Source organism: Gracilinanus agilis, chromosome 2 (genome assembly GCF_016433145.1).
Source record: "Gracilinanus agilis isolate LMUSP501 chromosome 2, AgileGrace, whole genome shotgun sequence".
NCBI lineage: Eukaryota > Metazoa > Chordata > Mammalia > Didelphimorphia > Didelphidae > Gracilinanus > Gracilinanus agilis.
In genome coordinates, this window is record NC_058131.1 from 113,982,171 (window position 1) to 113,994,852 (window position 12,682).

The following is a 12,682-nucleotide window of genomic DNA, read 5'->3' on the forward strand; positions in this document are numbered from 1 at the left end:
AATTAAGCATAGAATTCCTTCATTCAAAAAATTATTCCTTGTTAGGAAGATAAATTGATGACACTGACCAGGTTCCCAATGCTTTACTGAATCTGGCTATAAAAAAACTTTAAGCCTAGCAGTGGTAAGTTACCATTTAGCCTCCAGTTGAATACTTCCTTTCTAGCATGATATCTTTAATCTCAAGTACTAAAATTTATATTGCTATTTTCATCATCAATGTATTATTATATTATAGTTTAATTTTATATTATTATATTATAGTTTATTTTATATTAAATATTATTATATTATAGTTTATTTCATACTAAATATAACAAAATAAGATATGAATTCCTTGGATTTTAAATTACATAAAATTTTTTTAAATTTATACCCTTTAAATTTTTAAAAATCTTGTTAATTTTATTAACTAGAATAGTAAGGTCATGGAATCTCCCATTTCTAGAGAACTTAAAAACACTAAAAACATAAATATTATCAAATTAGCTAATATATAATAATGGCTCTTTCAAAGTTCTCCATGCTTTGCTGAATCTGGATATAAAAAAATTTTTTTAATAAGCTACTGTTAGAGCTAGTTCAAATGCCATTCATAATTTAGTAAATTTTTATGCATAATTCCAAATTAATTTGTAGAATAGCTGGACAAACCTCAGTTCAATATTTTTTCTTTCTTTGAAAAGTCCTTTATAATATAACATTTAACTTTAAAATATAATATGACAATGCTGGGAGGTAAATGCTCTTACTCTCCTCCCAAGAGGGAGCTAAGAAATTGAAATGAGAAAAGTGAAGTGATTTGCCCAAGGTCACATAGTTATTATGTGTCTAAGATCTTCCAGAGTCTAGGCACTGGTCTCTAAGCACTGTGCAACTCAGCTATTTTCAATTAAGTCTCATTATTAGAAGTGAAGCCCTGGAGATACAGTTATAATGAAATAATATTTCTAAATTATTTTTAAATATAATACATATTATGAAATAGCTAGATTCCCAAGCTATGAGACTGTAGCATGTTATTTTATGCTTTGGTTTCTCATCTCTAAAATAGAGTTTACTGAAATGATCTCTTAAGATGCTTCCTGGAACTCATTTTCTTCATGTGTAAAATTAGTTTAACTATCTAGATAACCTCAGAGATTCTATACAAGGAAAGGCTTAATGTATATGACAATGAATGTAATGAACCTTCCAATTGGAAATAATGCCTGAATACTACCTATCACTGTTGAAAAATAGAATCTGGAAGTCATGGGGAAATTTTGTTAAGAAATCCAAGAAGAAAGTATGTTTCTTTGGAAAGATTAATAATTTTTTCCCTAAATTAACTGGCCATAAGAGTTATTACCAAACAGCAACAAAGTAGCAGGAAAAATCCATTATCAATGTATTTCTTGAGAGTGAAAAAAGGAATTTTTTTCTATGTTTAGGATCATATAATCAAGTACAAGTAAATATACTTACAGGGCATGTTTATGTCTCCCTTCTCTTACAGCTTGAATGTAGTGTACCAAATTATCAAAGAACAGCTTCATCATGTTTAGTTCTTTTTCTGCCCACCTGGCCCAATTACAGAAAAGGAAAATGTAATTTTTCTTTTTTGATAACAAAGACATCATACAGCACATTAAAAAATTTTTAAAATAATCTCAACTATATAAACTATCAAGAATTTAAATATCCTCATAATCTTTGAAGAGCTCTCTCCTCTACTAATTCACATGGCAAAATACTGTATCTCTTCTATCATTCACTCCTCCTTTATTCTTGTCTTTAAGGAAAAGGTAGCCCCTGTCATAAGAACAAACTATGCTAATTATATTACTTAAGACTATCTTCATTTTTCTCTAGAAGCTTGACCATTAGTTGGTTTCTCTCATCTTCTCTCACTATCAACTGCTCTTCCTAAGTTGTGTACAAACATACTCAGATCTATACCATCTGTTACAAATTTTCACTTGAATCAGCCATATTTTCAAGCTATCATCCTATATGTTTTACTGCCAAAAAGATGCATTTTTCTAAATTCATTGTTTTTATCTGGCACTCAGCCACTTCTCAAGAACTAGAAATATTGCTCTCAATTTTATGAGATGGCTTAAATTGTTCACCAAGGTCACAAAATATCTATTAATTGCTAGATTAATTGCTTTTGTTTCTCAAGCATTACATAACTTGAATTCTCTGAAACTTTTTATACTAAACACACATTCCTCCTTAAGAATTATCCACCCTTGGCTGCTGTGATACTGTTCTCTCCTGGTTCTACTCTAGCCTGTATAATTAATCTACTTCTGGATCCTTTCTTGGATTATTATCAAAATCTTATCCCCCCCTAGAATGAGTATTTCCCAGGGCTCTGGTCCTAGCCTCAATTATCTTTCTGCAAGCATTACTCAGAAGATAGCCAGTCTTATTTTATACAGAATTCCTGTCATGCATGATTCATTGACTTCAATTTTTACAAAATATTCAATAGACATTTTTCATTCAATGGTACTCAAGATTTCCCACACTAAACCTACTCTTATTTCCCTTTTTGTGTTGGGAATACCACCATCATCTCAGTCACCCAAGTTCAAACCCTAAGAGTCATTCCATACTCTTTTTCTAACCCTACATTCAATCATATATCATGTTTCATTGGTTCTACCTCCATATATTTTTGTATATCTTCTCATATCTATCCCTTTCTTTCCATTCAGTATTCATTATCTCATATAGTTCTTTCTACGTTTATTTCAAATCATTTTGTTCATCATATCTTTTGGCGCAGGACAAATCACTTAACTCCCATTGCCCAGCCTGTACCACTCTATGGCCTTGGAACCAGTACACAGTACTGATTCTTAGATGGAAAATAAGGGTTTAAAAAAAATAATAATTTTGGGGAATTTAATTGGGATGGTGTTGAATAAGTGCATTAGGCAGGATTGTCATTTTAATTATATTGGCTTTGCCTATCCATGAACAATTAATATTTCTCCATTTATTTAGATCTTACTTTATTTCTATAAATAGCATTTTATAAATTATGTTCGTGTAGTTCCTTGATTTATTTTGGCAGGTATATTCCCATTTTCCCATTATTCTATCTCTATGGTTATTTTAAATGGAGTATCTCTTTCTATTTGTTCTTGCAGGCCTTTGACAGTAATATAAAAATGCTGATGATTTGTGTGGATTTATTTTATATCTTGCTTTGGAAAAAAAGCATTTAAATGATAGGAAATAGAAATTCTTCCTTAGTGATCATCAAAACCTGATGAATTCACAACTGTTTTATCCTGACAAGTATAGAATAACGAAACAGATAAGGGTGCCAAGTTTTGATTCAGAAAGACCTGGATACCATCTCTGTCCTAATATTAATAACTAAGACATTTACATATGAACCTCAGTTTGCTCATCTGGAAAATAATGGTAGTAACTATTATAAAGACTTTAGAGGAAATGTTTGTAAAGTGCTTTACAAACTGATCAACAAACATTTTTTAAGCTCTTACTAAATGCCACTCACTGCACTAAGTTCTGAAGATTCAGAGGAAAACAAAAACTGCCTATCAGTAGCATAAAATCTAATGAAAGAAAAAATATAAATACCCAAATATGTACTCATCTATATAAATGTATAAATAGGTACATACAGGACAAAGAGTAGATGGAAGATAAACTTAGAAGGAAAGTTAAGGGAAACAAATGAAGGAGGAAGTGTCTGAATTGAGTTGTGAAGGAAGTCAGAGATTCTAAGAGAAGGAACTGAGAAGTGACAGCAATCCAAGAAAGGGAAGCAGTTAGTACAAAATCACAGAAACGGGAGCAACAATGTCTTATGTGAAGAATGGCAAGAAGGCCAATATGGCAGAATTGAAGAGTGATCCAGAAAAGGCACTGGGCATGAGGGTCAACAGATCTCATTTCTAATACTATTTCTACGAATAACAGAAAATGATGGAGAAATGAAATTTTCAGGACTTCTATTTCTTTATCTATGCACTGACTGAATCTCAAAAGTCCATTTTAGTGTTAACATTTTGTTAATATCTTATACTTACATTGTAATCCAATGTGTATCATAACTGCTCCCAAATTGCTGAAAAGTACCAAACAATTTTGGAAGAAGACGAAGTGAAACTACTACAGATCTGAAAAAGATCAAGAGAAAACAATTTCAAAAAGTAAAACTTTTCTTAGCTATAATTATTTCTCAAAGTCAAATTGATGATATACATGGTACTAATATGTTAGACCAAGATTTATGTCAAGAAATTTTAGTCTAGTATCTCTAAGTACAAAGGATACAACTGCACTTTGATAAATACTCAAACTTGGTAACAAAATTACAAGAAGTACAATGCTGTCAATTTGTGAATTCATTTCATGAAATTAGTATTGTTATACTTAATGAATTTTATGGCTTTTCAAGTCTCTCACACAAAAAAATCATATTGAAAATTTATTACTCTATGGAAACAGAGCATAACAAATGTTTGTTAAACAGTATTAACAACATACTCTAGTTTTTCAGTACTGGCAACTAAATTTTTGTTTGCAAAAACAACATGGAAGTAGATTATAAAATTCTGTATATATAGAAAATAAATTATGATTGATAAATGCTATAAAATTAACAGCAGGAAAGATACCACTGAGATGTTCAAGTATATAGACATACCATTATCATGTAATATATCACAAAGACCTTTAAAAACTGAAAGCATGAGCAACTTGTACAAATAAAGAAGAGTAATAAATGATGTTTTGAGATTTTTTTTAATGAGCAAACACTCAGTGGAAAATATTTTACACATCTCTAAATGATGGTTGAAAAAATACAAAATGTTGAAAATTTTCAAAGACAAAAGATACATTAAAAATCTGAGAGAGGATTTTTTGTTGCACATACAAGTTTTCAAAGTAATGACAAGTTTTGCCATTTTATAAAAGTTGTTAAACTGTAAAGATAAAAGTGATTTATAAATGAAGCTCTAAAAGGAAGTTATTTCATTATTAATAAAAAGAAACTTTTTGGAGGGACCGGGGTAGCTCAGTGGATTGAGAGCCAGGCGTAAAGACAAGGGGTCCTAGATTCAAATCTGGCCTCAGATTCTTCCTAGATGTGTGACCCTGGGCAAGTCACTTAATGCCCACTTAATGCCCAATCTTCTGCCTTAGAACCATTGGTTCTAAGACAGAATGTAAGGGTTTATAAAAAAATAAATTTTTTTAAATTAAAAAAAAAGAAAGATACTTTTCCACACAATTACCTTTTAAGCTAATTAGCCCCTGAAAGAGCTTAAGGTGAAATATTTAACAGCAACACAGAGTCCTACATTCAGTAGAATTAAAATGAATTTTGAAGCAGCCAAATAAACTGCTCAATTAAAAATGTTTGCCAGTTCTTGTCAGATGTAACCAAGTTCCCCAATTTATTACATTAGTAACTAAACTGTCAACATTTAATCAAATATCATAATTTTACAATGCCAAGAAATGGAACAAAATCATCAGAACAGATGATTCCAAGAAAAACCAGAAATTGAGAAATCACTGCAATTGAATTGAAAAAGCAAGAATCTTGTGGTCAGAATCTAAGAAACAAGTAAAAGGTTAACTAGGAAAAAGTACTGTTTTGATAACCACAGATTATTTGAATGCCTTATATAATTAGCCTGAACAATAAAGATTTATACCTATGGTAGAATGAGGAGGTCATCATCCATAAACACAAACACATAAACACATAAACGTTTAGAATATATACCAATCATTTTTATTTCTGATTTATCCTGCCTTACATTTGATAAGTTAAAATGGTATTTAAAAAAAAAAGATGCACTATATGACTGTGTTCTAACAAATATGTGACAATCAGAAAGAATATAGCAATATTTCTTCTTGCTTTTTACTGTAGGGAAACTAAAAAGTTAGCTTGAAAAAGAAAAATACTATGGGATTAAAGAAATGCTTGTTAGTGCTTTATTAGTAACAAAGCTGTATTCAAACAATTACAACTAATATGAAAATTATAGTGAAGTCTCAAAGAATGGGTGATCTTGGAGTGACAATGATCTGGGTTCAAGTCCATTCTCTGGCAAATACTACCTATCTGATCATGAGCAAGTAACTTAAGTTCTTAATACTGTCAGTAATTTTCCAAGATGATTAATTACTGATCTTCATTAGTGAAAGATATTTCACAACCTTACATGGAAGGAAAGAAATCACAGGTTTGGACTGCCCTTCTCATATCCAAAAGGAAAAAATTCAATTGCCATATGATATCACATTATCATACATATTATACCATTTCAACAATATAGTTAGGTTGGGGATAGGAACAACATCTGTGATTACAATGATATAGGAAAAATATGGCTGATAAAAGTCCCCCTACCAATGATTATCAATACCTTCTCTGAAACTCAGGGTCTTAAGAGAATTGTCCAGAGCACAAAGAAATTCAGTGACTTGTCCAGGGTCACACAGCCAGGATGTATCAGATATGGGACTTGAACCAAAGTCTTCTTCCCAGTGTGGCCAGCTACCTCCTCTAAAACATTACCTATTCGATATATTTTCTAAATAAAATACATTAAATTTCTTTTTACCTGTTGTTAGCTAAATTTTCTAGACAGCCTTCAATGAATCTCATACGGATCTGCCGATCTGTGAACCAGCATACTAAGGAGCAAAGAAGTTTCTCTGCTTCATTTATTAACCCTTCTGAGAGATGAATCTGCAATAAAATAAAATATTATCCATCTTCACATTAATATTTTATTCATTTTGGCAGGGCCAAAAAAAAAGTTTCCAAAGTGCTTTCAACAGTACTTAATCTTACTACAAAAATAATAATTTTGTGTTATGTTAATATTACTAGCATTTGGATTTTAACCAATAAAGAATATTAGGCCATTTCTCTGAGAATAACATTGTTCTCTTAATTGGGGCATATAATTTCTATTAGCAAAGAATGGTTGTTTTCACCAACCTCCTTCCAGGGAATCCTGCCTTTATGACTGTGCTGACAGATCTTAGGACCTCCCCCAACAATCCCCACTCAGGGATACTTCATGAGAGAAGAAAGACTTAGAGACCTCAACTCCTCTCTCATTATTTCATCACAGGGGGGGCATAGGGACCCTGAAAACACCAGCATAACCACTTGGCCAGTATACCTTACTTTAGATGAGTTGAACATGGCTGATCAACCTTAATCTTCCAACTGGGTCAGGGTCCAACATGGTTGCTCAGCCCTGATCTTAATCCTTTTATCCTTAAGTTCTTAAGGGAGAGAAGGTCCCAACCCAATTTGAAAAGAGAGGGACTCTTAGGGTGTAGCCTCAAATTTAGGCATCAGGCTGTTTCAGCCTAACTCTGGGAAACTTAAGGGAAAATGACTTCACAATAATATCACAATTCCCACAGTTTTCAATATGGTTTTATCTTTTTAATCATCTACAACAGTGGTTCCCAAACTTTTTTGACCTACCACCTCTTTTCCAGAAAAAATGTTACTTTGCCCCCTGGAAATTAGTTTTTTTTTAATTTTAATAGTAATTAATAGGAAAGATAAATGCACCTGTGGCCATCGCCACTCCCTGGATTGCTGCAGCAACCACCAGGGGGTGGTAGTGCCCACTTTGGGAACACTGATCTTCAACCTAAGTTTCCCTTCTTTCTCTTTCCTCCTTCTTAGTACAGATTTCAGTATACAATATAATCTTTTATTTGGAAAGATATTATAGAATATCTTGTGTTAAGAGGTTTCTAATGGCTTTGGTGATATTCAAGATTATGGATTGATGATATATGTCTGAAGTGACTTTGCAATGTTCCAAACCAAAAAATATGAGCATTCCCTAAACAGTGTCCATATTTTCTTCAATCTTAGCAAAGTTGCATCCTAATACATTCCAAAGTGTATTGGGTAGAAATTTCCCACATTACACAATCTCTCCCCTCTTCTTTTTCTTGACACACTACATAAGCCTATATTCTCCTCCAGGCTCTTCATGGGGCTTTGGGTCTATCCAAGCCCACCTCACACATGTGTTTTTAAACTCCCTCAATGGAAATAAACAGCTTTGCTACAGAGCTATACACCTGAATGGTTTATTAGAGGAGCATAAATGTTGCTTGTGGAACTGATAAAGCAAAAGAAAATGATAAAGTCTTCTTCACACAACTGAATCTTCTCAAAATAAGAATTGTCATTCCATTTTATTTATACTGATGTTCAGTCCCACAAAGTAACTTACCGCATCTTCATCTTGTACTAAATCCCACAATAAAGTATTTCCTTTCTTGCAAACATTATCCAAATTAATGTCTGTCACAGCATTGCTACTATATTGATGTTTATGAACTGCTGGGCCTATGAAGACAAAATAAGACATAAAATTGTTGAATATATGTTGATTAACTTAAGATGTCTCTACTTAATTTAAGTCAATAAATCCAAGAAAAATCAAATATTAAGAACAGAAATTCCTCCTCAAGGATCAATCTTTAAAAATGAGATTTTTCTGTTTAAAATTAAAATTTTAACTTAGTGATTTAATTTATTAAATAATTTTAATTAATAAATTAATTGAAAAGACTATTTTATCTATAAGTATTTTCCCTGAGATACATGAAATTTTTCTATAAGAGAATGCCTCTTAATATATAAATGATAAATGAGAAGAGAAAAAAAGAAATAGAAGGTTTTAATCTGAAGTAATTTTATGTCTTTTTCTCTTTTTGGACTGAACCTGTCATTTACTGGTGTAGGGAAACTCCAGAGAAAAGTTGCTTTACTAATCCAGACAAGCAACTGTTCCACAACAAAGGGTCCAAGAGCCTTGGCAAGAGTGGAAAGTTCAGTGACTTGCTTAGGGACAAACAAAGGCCAAGACTGAGCTGTAACCCATGATGTCTTCCTGACTCCTAAGTCACTTCTCCTCAAGTGTGATGTTATGCCTCTCAAAACACTCCACCTTAGAAATATTACTGCTCTTTAGCTAGGAGTGGATCTGAAAATAGGCTCCAATGTGGTTAAAAAATTCATAATCCCAAGACTATTGTGATAATTTCCAGGGCCATATAATTTAGTCAGACTTCTATCTTACTAACACAGAATTCTATTTACAAATCATTCGGGTTTCTAGTAATAATACTGTATATACAAAGAAAACCTTTAACAAATGAAGCACACACTCTATATATACATACATATGGAAAATGCCATTTTTCAAATATATTTTCATTCTTCTGCAATACTATATCACATAAGTAATATATAATATGTTAATTGAAAGTGTTGGGAAAAAAACAAACAAAACAAACTCACAAATACTTTTCATTAGCAATACTGGCTTCTTCAGTTTCCTATGCCACGTGAGACCAGAAAATTATACCACTGTGAAATAATGGGGTGTAGTTGTGAGGAGAAAAGGAGGGAAAACAATATACCACTGTCTTGTCAATAACGACATATAACAATTGAATTGTAACTTGCTTATTCTTCAAAATCCAATGGGATATTGTTAGAATTCCCTCCAAGCTTGATCATGATTAAGAGTAATACTGTCTCAATGTTGCTAATTAACTTGTCTTGAACTTTCATTAATAATTTTTCAATCAAACTAGTAATTATGGAATAACAGGGATAACAATAATAGACAATTTGATATAAAGCACTAAAAAGAAAATCTAATTTTGTAACCCATGCATTCTTCTCTTGATGTTTTCCTTATTCTCATGTTCTTTCTCTTTCTTCAACTCTTCAACATTCTCACACCTTTCTATCTACTTCTGACCCCTTTTAATAGAATTGTTTCCTTTATTACATTTTTTGTTAGACTACTATAGTTCCTATTTTAATATTTCTTTATGGTATCTTACACAAATCACTCAGTAAATCAACAAGTATTCATTAAGCAGAGGAGCAGGTATTGTGCTTACTACTAGAGATAAAGGCAAAAACAAAACAGTCCCTGACCTTTATGAGCTTAAAATAAAGAAAAAATAAGTAACATAGGTAAACAAAGGTATAAACAAAACAGTACAGTAATTTGAATTGAGATAATTTTGGGCAGGGAGGGAAAGGAAAGGAAAGGAAGCAGTAACAGCTCGGGGAAGGGAATCTCAGTAAATGTTTTTATGAAATAGAAACTCCTTGATGGCAAGTGGACATTTTCTAGTTGTGACTCTGGGGAAATCACTTATCCTCAACTGCCTAGCTTTTACCTGCTCTTTTGCCTTGGAACCAATACTAAGTATTGATTCTAAGATGAAAAATAAGAGTTTAAAAAAAAGAAAATTTCTAAAAAAAGAAAGAAATTGCTTGAACTGAGTCAGGAAAATAGAGATTCTAAGAGATGGAGGAAAAGCTACTATAAAGGCATGGATACAGAATTGAAGTGGTATATCTGAAGAAAAGCAAAAAGGCACATAAATAGTGGGGAGTGTTGTGAAATGAGGTAGAATATGCAAAGAACTTTGTAAACCTTAAAGAGATCTTCTATACATGTATACATGTATTATTTTCATTTTAGAGTAAAGAAAACAACTTCTGTTTAGACATGTTACATTTCAGAAGTTTCTTGGATTTCTCATCTGAAACGTTCAATAGGCAGTATATGACACCAAACTAGGTCAAAGAAAAGAAATAAGAGCAGGACATTAGTCATAAGAATTGTCTGCATAGTGATAGCAACTAAACTCAGAGGGGTTAATATGGCCAATAAATAAGAAGAGAGAAAAGGACCCCTAAACAGAAGAGATCTAATATGGAAGACAATCCAGAGTAAACAGAAAAGGAGAGAGCAGTATTAGAAAAAAAACAAACAAGGATTGAGGTATTTAGGAATGGTGTTCGACAGTGCTGACTGCTGTAAGGAAATCACAAAGGATAAGAACTGGGGGAAAGCTGTCAATTTTGGCAACTGTGTGCTCACTGCAAACTTTGGAGAGGGCAATTTCATTTGAGTTGATGAGGTGAAAATCAGACAGGAGAGGGTTTAGAAGACAGTGAAAAAAGGAATGAAATGAAGGCAAAAAGAAATTTCAAAGACCATGGTTGAGGCACCCAGATGATACAATACAAACTATAGAAATAGGAAACTCGTGTTCAAAACTTTCCTCCTAGACTTTCCTCCAAGCTCTGTGACCCTGGGCATATGATTTCAGTTCTCTCAGTCTGTTTTCTCATATTTAAACAAGTGTGACAATTGCATCTTCCTTGTAGGTAATGATCAAAAAAGATAATCTCTATGAAAATGCATTATAAACCTTAATGTTCTATGTGAGCTAGAATTATTATGAGGCAGCACAGAGCAGTGAAAAAAGTGTCACTCACTTTAGACACATACTGGCTGAGTGACTGCTCTTGGGGCAACAGACTTTTACCTTGCTACTCATCATTTTCTTTTGGGTTACTTCTATTTCTGAATCTCTGATCCTATAAAAGTCATGATTACTTCACAATGATTTTTCAAAAGAGTGTGCTGTAAGCAGTTTCGCTCATCTTATTGTTGTGATCAGTTCTACCAAGGATCATCAATACCTAGCCCAAATATATAACACAAATAAACAGACCACTGAGTTGTAGCTACTCAAAATCATTTATTTCAACCTCCCTTCTCCATCCATTATCAAGATGCCACAGGTGCTTGGAATTCCTCAGCTCCATAGGATACTACAACTAAGAACAACAAACAATAAAAACAAGAATTTATATAGTGCTTTAAGGTTAAGACATTCACAAGAAGCTGAGAAATAAGTACTATTCTCATTTCATGGAAAAGAAAAAAGTTTGGGGCTGAATTTGAACTCAGGTTTTCCAGATTCAAGGTCCAACATTCTATCCACTGCACCAAAATAAATAAGAATTTTCAAAAAGAACATAAAGCAACAAATGTGGAAGATGAGACCACACATTTCCACTGAATACAACTTGTTTTTCCTTTTCAAAATATAATAAATTCATGATTTGTAATTTTAAAACTTACATAATTATCTACCTGCGCTCCTACTAAAATTCTTTCTGTTCATTTCTGTGTATTTTTAAAACAAAACTTCAGTAGCCCTGGATTTTATTCTATTTTTTTTTTTTGGCTGTTTTCCCTTCAAATCTCACACAAAATTGGAGGAGAAAGCCATACAACAAAAGCAAATTCCTTCGTTGGCCATTCACCTTCAAGACCACCAATTTGTCAAGAACATAGTTGCATGCTTCATCACTGCTTCACTGAAATTGTGCTTATTTGTTTCTTTATCAAATTCTTAAGTAATTTCTCTTTGCAATTTTGTTATTCTAAAAATCTCCTGGTTCTATCAACTTCACTTTGCATCAGTTCATACAATTCTTCCGAGGTTACCCGGACACTTACTTTTTTTTTTAATCATTTCTTATTATACAGTAACTATTACATTAAAATTCATTCTATTAAAATTCGTTCAACCATCCCCCAACTGATGATAATTATTTTAATTTCCTATTTTGGCTACAACAAATATAGATTTTATAAATATTTTTAGCGTATGAGTTTTTCCCTTTTTTTCAAAATCTCTTTAGGTTACATGTCTAGTAATGGTATCTGCATCATCAAAAAACAGAAACATTTTAATGAATTACTGGATAGAATTCAATTCTTTCCTGAAAGGTTGTACTAAATGACAGCTCAATTAA

At 32.3% G+C, this 12,682-nt stretch overlaps 1 protein-coding gene across 1 annotated transcript in view; it reads right to left on the reverse strand.

Annotated features, from left to right (window-relative positions):
* Window positions 1-12,682, reverse strand: part of USP34 (ubiquitin specific peptidase 34) — a 362,663-nt gene that overhangs the window by 159,809 nt on the left and 190,172 nt on the right. Inside the window, exons 17-20 of the mRNA XM_044659479.1 lie at window positions 8,268-8,383; window positions 6,615-6,742; window positions 4,059-4,148; window positions 1,468-1,563 (exon numbers count right to left, since the gene is read on the reverse strand). Coding sequence (XP_044515414.1) covers window positions 1,468-1,563; window positions 4,059-4,148; window positions 6,615-6,742; window positions 8,268-8,383 — 430 coding nt within the window. The remainder of the gene's footprint in view (window positions 1-1,467; window positions 1,564-4,058; window positions 4,149-6,614; window positions 6,743-8,267; window positions 8,384-12,682) is intronic.